At 46.3% G+C, this 14912-nt stretch overlaps 1 protein-coding gene across 1 annotated transcript in view; it reads left to right on the top strand.

Annotated features, from left to right (window-relative positions):
* Window positions 1-204: 204 nt before the first annotated feature.
* Window positions 205-14912, top strand: part of ADAMTS17 (ADAM metallopeptidase with thrombospondin type 1 motif 17) — a 199538-nt gene continuing 184830 nt past the window's right edge. Inside the window, exons 1-3 of the mRNA XM_075044993.1 lie at window positions 205-317; window positions 1039-1403; window positions 11502-11667. Coding sequence (XP_074901094.1) covers window positions 248-317; window positions 1039-1403; window positions 11502-11667 — 601 coding nt within the window. The 5' untranslated portion in view covers window positions 205-247. The remainder of the gene's footprint in view (window positions 318-1038; window positions 1404-11501; window positions 11668-14912) is intronic.

A 14912-nucleotide genomic window follows, 5' to 3' on the forward strand; every position in this document is an offset into this window, starting at 1 on the left:
CCGCGCAGCCCAGCCCTCCGCCCAGCGCGTTCAGCTCGCAGCCAATGGGGAAGCGAGGGGCGTGGCCCGGTGAGTGCCCGCGCCAATGAGAGCGCGGGGCCGCGGGGAGGGGCGTGGCCGGGCGCCCACCACGCCGGGGCTGTCGGCGGCGCTGATTACTTTTTCCGAGGGCGGGGAGGGCTCACTCCGGCCCGGGCTCCCGCCGCCGCCGCCTCCGCTCCGCGCTGGGCCCCGCCGCTGCCATAAAATGTTTGACGGCTGCCTCCTGCCTCTCGTGTTTCCCTGCCTGCTGCTTTGGGGACTGGACGCCGGCACAGGTAGCTCTTCCCTCCCCTGGCTCCCCGCGCCCGGCATCCCCTTCCCCGGCGGCGCTGACAGCCCTCGCCGCGGGCAGCCGCGGGTCCGGCGGGGCGGGCGGTGGGCGCCGGCCCTGGGCGGCAGCATGCCGGCGCAGACCACAGGGCATGCACCGGATCCCCTGCGTGGCCGCGGTCCCAGTCTGCAGGATGAATTGCTCCAGGCTTTTGTATTTTCTTTTCCTGTCCTCTCGCTGCTGCTGCTGTAACGTTTCATGTGGAAAGCTGCTGACTGTCCTTGGCTGCGGCTTCGGCTTGCTCTGCTTTTCCCCTTCTCCCTGCAGATTTTTATTGGGGTTGGTGAAATGCGATGCTTGTGTCTGAGCTATATATTTTTTTAATGATACAAGTAGCTTTAGCATTTGCTTTATTCCTCTCTTCCCTGCACATTTTTGTCTCTAATATATGCGTGTATATATATATAGAGAGAGAGAGAAATAAATCCCTTTCCTCCGCTGGCTCCATTGTCTCTGCAGCCTGTTCACAATTTCCAGTGCATGAGTATCTGCGCTGAAATCCGAGCGCAGGGCTGTCCTCGCCCCGGCAGGACGGGGCGTCCCCGCGGGGACGGGAGGGGGGGGACGGGGGCTGGCGGGGCGCAGCGCCCCCGGCCGCCCCGTCGGGCCGCGGGACCGGCCCGCGGGGGTGCGAGCGCCTGAGCCTCTCTCCTTCTCGCCTGCAGCTGGCGGAGCGGAGCTGGAAGTGGTGATCCCGGAGCGAGTGGTGCTGGAGAAGATCCACCTGCTGCCGCCCGCCCTGCGAGGTGATCGCGGCGGCCCCCGGCGCCGGCGGGCGCTGCCGCGGCAGCGGGCGGCGGCGGCGGAGGCCCTGCTGCTCCGCCTGCCCGCCGCCGGCGCCGAACTCTACCTGCACCTCCGCCGCGACCTGCGCTTCCTCGCCCGGGGCTTCGTGGTGGAGCAGCGGCGCGGGGAGGCGCGGCGGGCGCCCAGCCCCCGGCGGCCCCCGGAGGAGCGGCTCTGCTTCTACACGGGACACGTGTTGAACCGCAGCGACTCCTTCGCCTCCCTCAGCACCTGCGCCGGGCTGGTACTGCCACCCCGACCCGCCTCCCCTCAGCGCGGGCCGCCTCCCCGACCGTCCCCCCGGGCTGCGGCGAGTTTCTGCGCCGCCCCCGCGAGGCTTTTCCTGTCAGCCGCGGCTCCGCTCCCTGCCCGACCCACCCCCACCCCCCGCCCCGCTCCCTGCCCGGCGGAGGCGGGAAGCGGCCCTTGGGCCGTGCCCACACCTCACCTCAGCGCCGCGCACCTCCTGCTCGCTGTCCTGCCTGTCCCCTCGCCTCCCCGGGCCCTGGCGAGCCTCTCCGGTGTCCCCCGTGAAGACTTTCCTGTCAGCCCTGGCTCCGTGCGCCGGGAGCTGCCCCCAGCCGCCCTGCCCGGCGGAGGCGGGAAGCGGCCGTTGAGCCGTGCCCACACCTCACCTCAGCGCGGTGCACCTCCTGCCTGCTTCCCCGCTGTCCTGCCCGTCCCCTCACCTTCCGGGCCCTGGCGAGCACCGATGCTGTCCCAGTGTGGGTTTTCTGTCTGCCCCGGCTCTCCGCTGGGGGAGCTGCCCCAGCTTCAGCCATGCCTGAGGGGCTGAGGGCCTCAGCTACAGCATGTCCGCTGTGGGTGGGTGGCGAGGGCTGAGGATGCTGTGGAGGAGCATCCTGGCTGATGGACCGTCCTCTTGTCACTATACCCCTGCATCTATCTGGCTGGTGGCTGGGTCCCACTGGGAGAGATTTGGTCACCTGCCTGCCTGGCTCACTCCGCCAGCAGCTGTGCGTGGCCTCAGCAGTGCAGCCTGGGACAGCAGGCTCTTCTTCAGCTGGCCCTTTCCACTCAGCTCCTGCAATTGGTGTTGGTGTGTGAGGGTGTTTTGTGGGAGCTGTGGTGTAGGGACACCTGGTACTCTGGCATGGTTGGAGGAACCATCCCTCTCAGGGATACTTTTCACACCTCAGGTGTCAGGATTTCTCTACCTGAGGTTGTAGTGTTTTCAGGTGGCTTCACAGGGCCAGGGCTCTCCTCTGAGCGTCCTGGTAAGAAGAGGTGGTCTTGCGTGGAACATCCTTTCTGTTTCTCAGTGGTCAAGACTTAGACACTTAAGATGATGGCTAGTTTGTAATTATTGTTGATAACCTGAAACTACTTCAGAAAGTCACTGAGGTGTTAAGCATAGACTCCCAGTACATGGTCCTGGGATGTGTGCTTACCTTCTCAATACAGACCTTGTGATGGAGATTTAGTCTTAAACTTCGCAGTAGGAAGCGCTGCATGTGCTCTGCAGTTGGGGCTCCGGCCTTCAACCCTGAACCATATGAGGGCGCTGTGCCTCAGGTTTAAAAAAAACCAAAAAAAAAAAGGCTCTGAGATGCTGAGTGCTTGAGTGGCACTGTAAATTGAGCTGTATACCACTGACGGCTTTCTCAGAGTTTAAAACTGATATCTCTGGTTCAAGCTTTAAATCACTAACAGCTCTATGCTTTTGTCACTAGGCACGTTTTGTTAATCCTGTTCATGAAGTGCTGGGCTTCCAAAGCTACCTACTCCAGGAGAGCTGAAAAGCACAAACAGGCAGAGAAGGAACCTTTTTAAAAAGAGGAATGTAGTTGTAGGCACAGTATTAACTGCCTGAGATCAGGGAATGGAGGAGGGGGAGTGAAAAAGATTGGCGATATTCCCAGTAGAAAAGTTGGAAAAGAAACAGGACTTGTTAGTCTTTGTTCATTACTCCTCAAATATAAGCTGCAATATTGCAATATTTGTTTGTATCACATGAATTCTGAGCAACAACTAAACTGACCTAACTGAGCTAGATGAACTTGGGATCAAAAAGTGATCGGTGTCAAAGCTACTCGTTTGTGGCACCTTTTGGGGACCATAGCCCATACTGCCACATGCGTAAGTGGCAGTGTTGGTAAAGCTCGGTTTGCCTTTGCCTGTGGATCTGATCCTGGGAGTGATGAGAGTGGTGTGGGCAGATGTGTTGAGAGATATATTTCTGCGTGTTGGGGTACTCTTTTTGTATTAGAGGAATCCATTCATTTACTCTTCATTCAGATAATCACCAGGAACAGGAAAAGGGCTAAGAGCAGGCACATGATACATGTGAGCGAGTTAAGGTTTATAATGCCCTTGTGAACTGAAAACTAGAGAACAGAAGACTCAAGTGTCTTTAGGATCAACCCAAACTTAAGATGAACCTCGTTAAGTTTTGAAATGGTTTCATTAAATTGATCCACATCACCATGTAGATAGACCTTCTTATTCTAGCTAAATGGACATTTTGGCTTCTTAAATCTATTCTTAAACATGAAACGTATCGGATTTTAGCCCACTTACAGTGTTTATGCAGCCTTTTGCAGTGGTGGTGCTAAATCAGCATACTTGCAGTGAAAGCTGTGCAATTTAGTAGGAAGATGTTTTCTGGGATCAGAGGAATTAAGAGTTTGCTTCAAATTATCTCGGAATTCTTGAATCTGCTATGAGTGGAACTGAGATCAGGTGACTCCAGAGCCCAAATTTTTTGCCTCCTAGTCTGGCAATTTAAAATACCAAGACCATCACTACAGTGGGTTTTGTATTTTCCCACTGCTTCCTTAAGCCCTATTTGCAGCGGAAGGAATAAGACTGCCCTCAGCAGCAGCAGCACAGCCTCACGGGTGGGGATATGGACAAGGCCTGTACACTGAGCTAAAGACCTTGGTAGTGGAAACCTTGCAGCCTGTTTATCCTGGCATTTTTCTCCTGAGTAGTGCTAGTGCTGCAGTGGGAGATTTCCTGAAAACTCCAGTGTGGGAGTGCTTGTTGGACTTGAACTGGATGATCAGGACATCTCATTCAGAAAAGCTGGTTGCTAAGAAGTAGAGTAAGTAATAATACTGTATCCTGATCTCCAGCTGACTTAGACTTTGTGTAATCGTATTCCTCAACTATGCCATAAATCACACAAAAAGTGATATAAAATGATCAGGGCAAGTGGAGTTCTAATAAAAACAAAATCCCTGACACAGTGGCATGAAAACTGAGCTACAACCAGACCAACCAATTGCTTCCTGGTAATGATATCAGATTCCCAGTGTGGCATCTAAAGGTTATGTTTTGTTTTTTAAACTCTGCTCGCAGATGCTGCTGTTAACCAGTATGTGGTCTGTTGTAGTTTCCTCCTAAGCTTGCGATTGCATCAAGAAGGGTGGCCATACTCTTGTAGCTACATCAGGCCATAGCATGTTTAGGACTGGTGTACCTAAGGTCTCATCTGCACAGTTAAAGTACTGCATGTGAGGATATTCCAATTTGTTCCTCTTGACAACCTGGGAACTGCAGTGTAGACAAGAGGTACTGTGTTCCTGGAAAGTGCAACTGCCTTCAACTTGGTAGGACTGCATCCTATCTGGGGAATGCAGTTGTGTAAGCACTTGGATTCTGACCACACCGCAGGACTGAACTGTCCTTTCCTGGTGCTGGGAGACACAGGCAGGAGCAAAGTTCTGTAACTCTTCTGGCCAATGCTAGAAGACAGTAGGCAATACAGGAAGTTGCCTCTTCTTTGGAAAGTTCCAGCTTTGTAAGGCCATGGTGTGTGTTACCTTGAGTTGAGTTGCGTAGTAGACTAAAGTCTCTGCTTTTGAGATCAGTTCCTAGATGATGTATGTTAGGTCTCTCTCCAGCAAGGAAATTCCAGTTTGCTTGATACATCTCAGAACTACTTATCCATTGCTTTCAGGTGCAATTTCACAGTTACATTTTGACTATTGCTCTCAGTGTGCTGCCCTTACCCTCTCTAGCAAAGTTTGGCAGAGCAGTTTTACCTTCTGTAGAGCTTTTTCAATTGAAGCCTGGAGAGCACAGTAGAGGAGGCCCTTTCAGCACCACGTATTTGTGCTGTGACTGCAATGATGCTTTTTCTGAGTCCTAGCAGGGCTTTTCAGTCCTGCGGACCCAAGGTAAGAGAGATAGGCAGGGTCCTGTGCCGTTTGAGAAGACTTCTTCCCTGGTTGTACATGGCAAAATGCTGCCTCAAGCTTTCTGCAAAATTTGGGACTCCCAAAGGCTTCATTTAATATATTAATTTTTTACTTTTTTTTGGTACTAGGATCACTTTCACATGTTGAAGTGCTGGACTGCTATGCAGTCAGTTGGACTGCAACATCTGTACCTTAAAACTGTTGTAGGCTTTTCATATTTCTTGTACCTAAATTTTTGAAACAGTTACAGTTTTAAGAGGGTCACAGGTTCATGTTAAAATGAGCATTAGGTTTTGACTTACAAATGAACTTGAAAACTCTTGTCTGTTCAGGAACCATATCTGAAAGCTGAAAATCACTGGGATGCCTTTAGAGGCAGAGGTTTAATTCTAAGTAACTTCTCTTCCGTTTTGAAATCTGGAATCTTTGATTTTGGGTTCAGGACTGCTCTTTGGCCTGTCTCTAGTTAAAGTGGATTGTTCTTCTTGGTTGAGGTAAGAGAAGAGCTTGTGGATCCCTCCTGTTCAGGCTTGTTCATATAAAGTTTTCACACTACACCCTAAGAAATGCATGCTGAAAGTTGGGAAACCTTAAACATTTTGCAGTGCTGTCTCATACAATCTATGCAGAGAAGAAAAGGGCTTCTTTTCTTCCAAGCTTCATGTACATTTACCTTTGTTAAACCTCATGCAACTCCTGGTGGACAAATCTTCCAGCTTGTTAAAATATTTCTGAATGGTGGCTCTTCATTATGGTGTGTCCCCTTCACTTGGTACCATCCACAAACTTTGTGAAGGTGTAGATATAGACAAGCTTTGGCAAGTATGGGCAAGGAGAGATGATAGAGCATCCATCTGAACTCTGTGTCAGCCAAGTGTTTCCTTTTTTCAGGAAGGTTGGGCAGAGGTGCTGTAAGTCTGCTGGAGGTGATAAGGGAAAATGCTGATTTTTATAAAGTCCTGAGTGTGCATTTGGGTACTAAAGGTTAAATGCCAGAAATTTATTTCCTAGTTAGCTGCAGTACCTGGGAAATTCTGCCCCTGCTATTGCCCACATTGCTGTTCACAAGTGATGTTGTGGTGCCAGATACAAACACTGTTTGGATGCATAGCTTCTTCTAGGGTCTCTGAACCCCCACTGATTTTCAGGTGGGTGTAAGTGCCTATGCAGGAACTGGATGTCTGAGTGTGGTTTTGGATCCAATATGGAAGGCCAGTCAGGGCAAAGAGAACTGAGTAGGTTGAACTGCAGCCTCCAGGGAATGAGCAATCTCAGAGGACTCCTAGTGCAATGGTAAATCTGCACTGTCCTTGGGAAAAGAGGAAGAAGAATACAGAAGAGGCCATAGTCTGTTGGTTTTAAGCCTGACTGTAGTTACCTAGGGGAGAGCGAGTGATAAAGATGGGCACTTCCCCTGATGGTTTGTCCTGTTTCTTAGGTACTTTAAATTGGTGAATTGTCACTTTGAAGGTGATGGCCTTTCTTCGTTGACTGTAGAGAGAGATGATGCCTGGTTTAGAGCAGATGCCTGAAGCTTGGTGAGCTCAATCTCTGTCCAGTGGTAGTGAGTGTTTTCTGTGTGCAACAAGGCGGTGCTGCCCTTCAGGTGACTGCAAGAGCCTCTGCTGTTATGTGAAGCAGGGCAGTGGAGGCATGCTAGGATTATAAGAAGATACAATTTCCCCTGAGGAAAACTTCAGCTCTGCTGAATTCTCTTGTCTGGGAGAGGAGCTGTCTGGCATTCATCCATAGCTGGTCCATGAGCTGAAAAGTTAAATCTCTTAAAATTACTGTGCTGGGTTTCTTTGTGGTGAGATTTTTCTTTCCCCTTCCACAGTGGACAAAAGGGAGAGCACGTTGTGGTTTCCTTGTTTTAGCAGACTCAGAGGCTGGGGCAGGCTGGGACAGAGGTGCAGTCAGACATTCCTGGGTATGATCTGCTTTCATAACTGAGTGTAAACCTGAAATGACACTAGAGCAAGACCTAATTTAAAGCTCTTGTTTTAAATTTGCTTGAATTGCACTTGTAAATAATAACTAACTTAAAGCTGAAGCTTGGTTAATAAGGACAGGACTAAAAGCCACGTGTAGTTTATTAAACTGTATTTGTGTTGTTTTTTGTTCATCACTTCAAATATTAACTTCCTTTTAACTTTGAGGAAATGGTTAAACTAAGATTTACAGTGTAATGATTGAGAAATTGGGAAGGGGATGGAATTTGTCAGATGTTTAAAACTGTTCTCTTTTCAGCATGTTCATATGTATGTAACTAATGAACACATAGGAGCGAAAGAAAAATCTGTTAAAGATTCAGCATTTCGCAGATCTCGTTCAAAGATGTTGTGAAAATAAAAAGGGCTGGAAAATCAGTGTCACTGTTGGAGAGTATTAATGTGTGGGAAGGTCCAGAACCACGTGCAGACAACGCTGAAGATTTGGATTCCTGTCCCGAGTTAGCCCTCGAGCTGTTGTAGCTCCACCAGTACTACCAGGGGACAGAGACAGAATAGTGAAGCCAGCGAAGCAGGGCGATGTGATTACAAATGCTATTTGAGTGCCAGCACTAACAGTCCCGTTGTTACGGTTGTAATTTCAGTGATACGGTGTGAGGATCTTTCTCCTTTCCCTGCTGTCATTTAGCCTAAGAAAAGCTCCAGTGGCAGGGAAGATAATGTGTGGAAGAAGAGTGAACCACTGGTAGTACAAGAGTAGATTAGAGAGTGAGCAGATTGCTTGAGTGACCAATGTATGTGTAAAACTCTGGATAAAAGCATGTGAGAGTATTTTGGTGGTTTGAAGAACAGGGCCTTTTTTGCTAGTGAGCAATGTTGAGCTGACTTCTAAATTAAGGATATGAAATATCTGTAATATGAAAGATATAGCTACCATTAAGCACAGTGGTGAGTGGGGCTGTAGTGGGAAGTGTGGATTATTGTTTATTTTAATAAACTTGTCAGTTTGGTTGTCTGCCTTTTGAGGCCGAAATCATTTCAGCCTTTCCTTGTTAGCTGAGCTGCATGATTCTGTCAGCTATATGGCCCTGTCATACTAACTGTAAAATCCAGGTTAGATTAATAATGCAGATGATGATGAACTTCTGTGCCCCTATGAATTTTTGGGCTCTTGATGACTCCTGTGTCTCGGGTGCTCTGGGATGATGGGGCTGGGCAGCAGCTGCTTTCCTGGACACTAAGTGATACTGGGGTCTGGCACAGCGGCAGGTTCTGTTCATATGGGCTCTCACAGTGAAAGAAGGATGAGAGGGAGTATCCCAGCTTTTGATATGCATCTCCCCAGGCAAATGTGAATTGGCAGATCCAAAGCATTTTATTTAATTGGAATGATTTCCAGAGATGTGGGAAAAATAGCTCTGACAGTTACATGGTCTTCTGTTTTACTTCTTTGTCTTCAAAATCCAGCTTTCTGCAGTCCCTGAACATCATACAGACTAGAGAAGAAAAGCATAGAGTATCTGTCTAGTGCTGATGTCTGATATCTCATGCTGAGATTAGCACAGTATAGTATCTGGTAGTTGGAGGGTTTGAGGGAAGCAACATGAGGAATGCATTTCTTACAGAAAAAGCAAAATAATGACCAGAGTATTCAAGTTACCAGGTCCAAAAGATCTCATCTGGGCCAATAGGTTTGAGAACTCTTTAGAAACCAACTGGCAAGTTTGGGGAAAATTTTAACTCCCTAGGAATACTTTACAGGCCTGATCCTGCAAATCCTTCCTGCTTGAAACTCTACTTGGCTTGTCAGATTAAACTGGAGATTGCTTCTTAACCTATTCCAGGGTGAAGACGCATGGCTCTTTCCCTCCATAGGTTTCACAATTCCAAACCAAATGTGAAACATAAGTCCTTTCCAATGGTTTAAATTATTTTCACACTTGATGCCAGAAAGTTGGGATAATGTCGGGTGGTGATGAAACTGACTACTTCTTACATATTTTTGGCACCAACAAAAATGGTTGGCAGTCTTTCAGGAGCTCTGGTGTGGCTTTTAGTACCATGGTACCAGATTTACAACCCTTCTTCTAAATAATTAAAACCTGTATTAAAAAAGGGGGCTGGGGCTACCTCCCAGCTGGAAGATTGGAACAAGGAGGGGAAGTAGAGAGCATCGTAAAGGAAACTGGAAGAATAAGTCACTAGAGCTTTTGCTGTCTCTGAAACAATTCTAACAAAGCCCAACTTGTAATTTAAATGAAGAGGCAGCCCTTTTGGAAACTCCAGGGCAGAGTGGGTCTTGTAAACTGGTATGCATTCTGTGGGGCCAAGAAATAATGTCAATTTTTCTTAAAAAATGGGAGCCCTTCTGGGAGGTATCAAGGCATTTTATACTTAATCAGTATTGATCTTGGGGCAAGGTTTCTTTTGAAAGACCCCAAAAGAGGTGTCTCCTGTCCCTTTAGAGACAGGGGACTAATTGTTACTGTCGTGCTTTGCAGCCATGGCAAATAGAGAGACTGGGTTTTTTGTTTGTGGTTTTTTTTTTTTTCCTCCAAGTGCACTTTTGAAATTGGTGACCCTTTCTGAGAGATTCTGGTTTCCCTTGAATGTTGTTCAGTTAGTATGGCTGTCAAAAGAGGAGAGCTCTCATTTCTATTAGCAGAAATTTCTCTTGCTGGAAATACTAGGCCAAAGGGATTTCCTGGGTGTACGTGAAGACTGAATTTGGCAGGGAGGTGTGGAAATGTACAATATACAGTATGTATGTAATGTATATTATAAATCATATTAGTACAGTCAGCTGTTGGATATATAGTATTTGCATGTACGTGCAGAGCATTTATTTGGATGGTTGCCTGGCTGGCACAGAACATGGGGTGGGGAGTGGGGGGGAAGTCTGGTCTCTCTTTATATGTATAGAATGGGTGTTGTAGGCATGCAACCTAGCAGGACCACTTTGTAAGCTCCTTTACCTATAAGATGTACCATAGGCACAATCTGATGCCTCCTGGCAGGCCAAATGAGGCCTTCTGTTGCTAGCAGAAATTGGATCAGACCTAGAGAGTTTTCTCGGGGCTGTATGGTAAAGAGCTGTATTTCAAGACTTTTAATTGCAATACAAATAATCATTGGGTTAGTACAATGAAAAGTAAGTAAGAAACCCTCATTGTACATACTCACTTTCTCCAATGTGTTATAACCTCAGTGTTGATTACTAAACCTGGAGGCTTTGTTAAGTTTTAAGGTGATATCTTTGCTTTCACTGTCTTCGTGCCAGAAAAGGAGTGGAAAAGGCATAAAAGAACCTTAAAAACCCTGGGTTGCAAGCAGAGGAGGGCTTTCCTGTGGCAGAAGCTGCCTTCCAAAGATGTTCTTGCCAGCCCTGGTGTAAGGTCTGGACTTGGTGCAAGAAAGGTAGGGGTTTAGTGCTCTGACCTGTAGCCTATGGAGTCTACTGTTATTTAGACAGGGTCTTTGCCTTCCTTGTGTTTTACTTGTTCCAGGGATGGTGGAAAATCTCGTGACTGGGAAGGTACAACTGTCCATTCCCAGCTTGAGCTCTGAAACCCAACCCATGGCTTGCAGGGAGAGCAGTGCTTACTATGTGACCCCTATTGTAGTCAAGAAGAGGTATTTGATCCCCACACCAAAAAAATTAGGTGTCTCTACAAGTCATACTTAGGACATCAATTCACTTAGTGTTGTCTGCAACACTGATACACACAGGCGGTGTCCTGTTTGCAGGCAATCTCACCTCTTTGCTCTACTGAGATAGTAAATGCCATTTAATAACAATGCAATTCCAGCTGGCAATTAGAAAGGTGATTACGAATGCATTTTTGTTAATAGAATTTATTCGTCCTCATGTGAGCTGAGCATCTCAAGACATATGTACTTAGGCTTCCAGCTAGAGTGATGCTCTTGCTGGAGGGAGAGAAAAAAGGGAAAGGAAAGGTGTTGACAAGAACCCCCACCTTTTCTTTGTACATGTGCAGTGCACAATGTTTCTAAATAGTGCTCAGTGATACAAAAAATAAATATGAGAAGCAGATGAAGTTCTTCAGTCTGCATGATGCAGACTGAACACAATCATAATCACTTTTCATTTCCTCACACTGTAAATAATGATTGCAGTGAAATGGTCTAGGTTCAGACTGGGTTGATAGACAAGGTTAGGATACCAAACTGATGGGGTATTTTTTTGTTCTTTTTTGTGGACAGGTTGGCTATATCCAAATTGGATCAGAGCACATGCTAATACAACCAGTGAATACATCAGAGACCTCATTTAGTGGAAAAGAACACTTCATCAGGCGAAGACGATCCACTAAATCAAGCCATCCCATGAAGTCGCACATTCCTGATGAGCACTGCAAGGTTGTAGCAGGTGAGCTTGAAGTGGCTCAAGAGAGCAGCCATGAATATGCAATTATATTTTTAACTGTTGTTCTGCCAGATATGTCTGTATTTTGTAATTCAAGCATTCAGGCAGCTGGAGCTAGTGAAAAATGACATGCATTAATGAATCCTTCTGCTACTTCAAGCAGGAGTCACATCACAAGTATAAAAATTGTTAGGATATATGCTGTAACATTCAATTTGTGAGAACATAAACTGGATGATGGGTCAGAGTAAACTTCTGCTTTAACCATGCAATGTGACCACTGCTCAGGAAGGTATTCGCAATGTTTTTAGCAAAGGCCCAAATTTTGAAACTGTAGTCAGTGGTGAGGTGTGCTCTTTCATCTCGCCTTTCCACTAGGGTTGTGCCAAGTCAGCATGGATAGAATGCTGATACTTGCATTTCAGAATGTGGAAAGCGTCAATGCGGATACTTTCTTATAATTTAATCAGAAGTATCATCTGTGGAGTCCATTTCCAGGGATCCAGCTCATAACAGGATGAAAAGATATCTGGAGAGGGGAAGAGATGCACAGTTTCTTTTGTAAAACAACTTTCTTTCTTTTTCAGCTTCTCACATGTCCTCATTTTTACTTCTGTCTAGCAGAGCACACGATCCATAATAGAGTGTATCAGGGTACACAGTCAACTGGGCAGACTTTGTATTATTTTTTTTTTATTGCTTTTATATGGCCTTATATGCATTTGAAACTGCCAGATGTAGTTCCGAAAGGTAATTTTTTTTAACTAGGGACTTGATTTTGCTTTTTCTTTCTGGAGTTTGACCTGTCAAACTTAAGCTCTAGCTATCATGCTATAGGGCTTTTTGTTTCTTTCACTGGCAACTTTTAAACTGTTTGCTTTAAGGTTTTGTGAGATAAATGGAACTTTTTTTTCCCCCCCTCTTGCCTTGAGTTAGAGGGAATGAGCTCATAGAGATCGCAAAGAAACTTTTAAGGTGTTTGGCTTTCCTTGGAGATCTGTGAACCCAGGCTTGAGGTCTGGGAGTCCAAAATGTGATAGCAACTCATATAGGTATCCCTAGGTTAACTTTAATTTAGCTAGATTGGATATTGAAGGAGCTACAGCTGTGACAGCAGGGATCCTGTGTAAGTTAGGTGGTTGAGTGCTTGAGCAGTTTTTGTCTGCCATCCTGTTACACTGGCTGTGGATACAGATATGCCTCGTGTGTGAAGCTATTCTGGACCGAACAACAACCTCTCAAGCAATTTCTAGTGCTTTTCTGCTTAAATAATTTAGCAATATGAGATATATTGTTTCAGTGGGGTTTCTGTAATATAACAAGAGTTGGGAGATGAACCAACTTCCTGAGAAATGGCAATGATTTAGATTTTAATTGCATGTCTAGCAGTTGATAGTAGACATTCTCTAACGCTCTGGATTCAGTTCCCAGTGTCATGCTGACACACCTTGCCAGTGTTAGGATCCTGGACTTAACTCCTATGGGTCTCCATAGGTATGTGAGATGCTAGTGGTGTGTTCCAAATTGTCAGTCTTCAGTTGTGACCCAGCATGACAACGTTGAAGTTGGTTTTTAAATAAAATAAAAAAAAAAGTAATGATTGTGGATCTGATTTTAAGCCCTAGAGTCTCCATTGGAATGGGAGACTAACAGTAAGGAGATCCGGTTCTTTGGTGATGGTCCTCCTGGCAATATTTTTCTCCTGTCTTTCACCTTCCTCCAGCCAAGGCACAACAGAATGTCAGTAGCTTTACTATAATTTTGCACTTAGAGTGTGTGCCTGTGAACTGCTGCAAACCTTGCTGGTGTTCTAATGCTTACCACCTGAAATGCTGAAAAGATGCAGCTGTCTTCAGCCTTTTCATTTGAGTGGGGTTTTTTTTGTTTGTTTGGTGTTAATACTAAAACAGATGTTGATATTGTTATTTCCTATCACTTTTCAAGAGAAAATGGCTAACTGTATTCACTGATCATAGCAAGGCATCTATGCTGTCTTCTACTGGGCTGCCAAAGGGACAAAATGGGAAGCAGGACTGGCAGGTTTAATTGGTACAAGAGTAAGACTCGCTAGTATGGGAACAGTTAAGTGGTCAGGAACAAATGCTGTTGTGGGACGTAAAGGGACATGGCAGCAGCGGGAGGCACAAAAGTCTTCCTTATTGGGAACAGCAGTGGAAGAAGAGGTCTGAAGGAACTGACTGGAATAGGCAGCCATGAACTTAAAGTTTGCCTGTATCTCTCAGTTTTTGTATCTATCTTTTTTTTTTTTTTTTTTTTTTTTTATTTAACCAAGCCTATGTACCAGCAGAGATGACCTGTGCTGGCTCATAAGTTTGCCTTGTAGCTGGCACTGCCTATTGGTAAATCCTGTAGCCAGGACCTTTATTTTCTCCTCTGTGGAGTTGAGCTCTTAGTAGTTCAGCAGGTTTATCATTCTCATGGGTTCAGACTAAGCCAATCTTCTTGATTCTCTGAGTATGAAATCTTGGTTCTGGTTAGAGTTACAGATCCCCTATGTCTCTTTTTAGAGGAAACATCAGAATTCAGCACCACTCTGATTTCCTAGCCAAGTACTGTAGGTGTTGCAGCACTGTGTTCATAGAAAATGCATTCCAGAATTCTTACACTGTAAAATAAGACAGCCATTAGTTAAAAGCTGAACTGAACCAAAACCAGTCCAGGAAATCTGCCTCATCCTTTTGCCACTGAACCCTCTGACCTTCTGTCTAGAGGCAGGGTGCTGCCTGTCCTTGGCAGAACTGAAATTTCCTCCCTGAGAAGAGGGACTAAAGGAAAGGAAATTGGGGAGACACTGGGTAGTTATATGGGATCATAAATGGAAAGAGGAGGTGAGTGAGTACCAAGGTATCAGAACTGTAAAAATAAGACATTAAAAGGGGACACTGAAAAAAAGTGTTTCCGGTAGCACCTACTGCTTCCTAAAGGCTTCTGGGGACCCACTACATGCTGCTCTTCTCTGCTTTGTCCAAAAGGGAATATGAATAGACCCCACAGTTGCTGGGATCCTCCCTGCAAGCTTTGTCCTCCTCATATTGGCCCAGAGGTGATTGACAGGCAGGTCCTGAGCTTGGGGGACCTCATGGCACAGGCTAGGTGGACCCTTGGTCTTACATGATGTGATTGCACTTAACTCTGTGTGTCAGCAAAATTAATTACATATCTGTTAGGTTCCTAATCCATGGACAGCCTGAGGAACTAGAGTCCCTACTGCAAGGAAAGTCATTGAA

This window comes from Buteo buteo, chromosome 13 (assembly GCF_964188355.1).
Source record: "Buteo buteo chromosome 13, bButBut1.hap1.1, whole genome shotgun sequence".
NCBI lineage: Eukaryota > Metazoa > Chordata > Aves > Accipitriformes > Accipitridae > Buteo > Buteo buteo.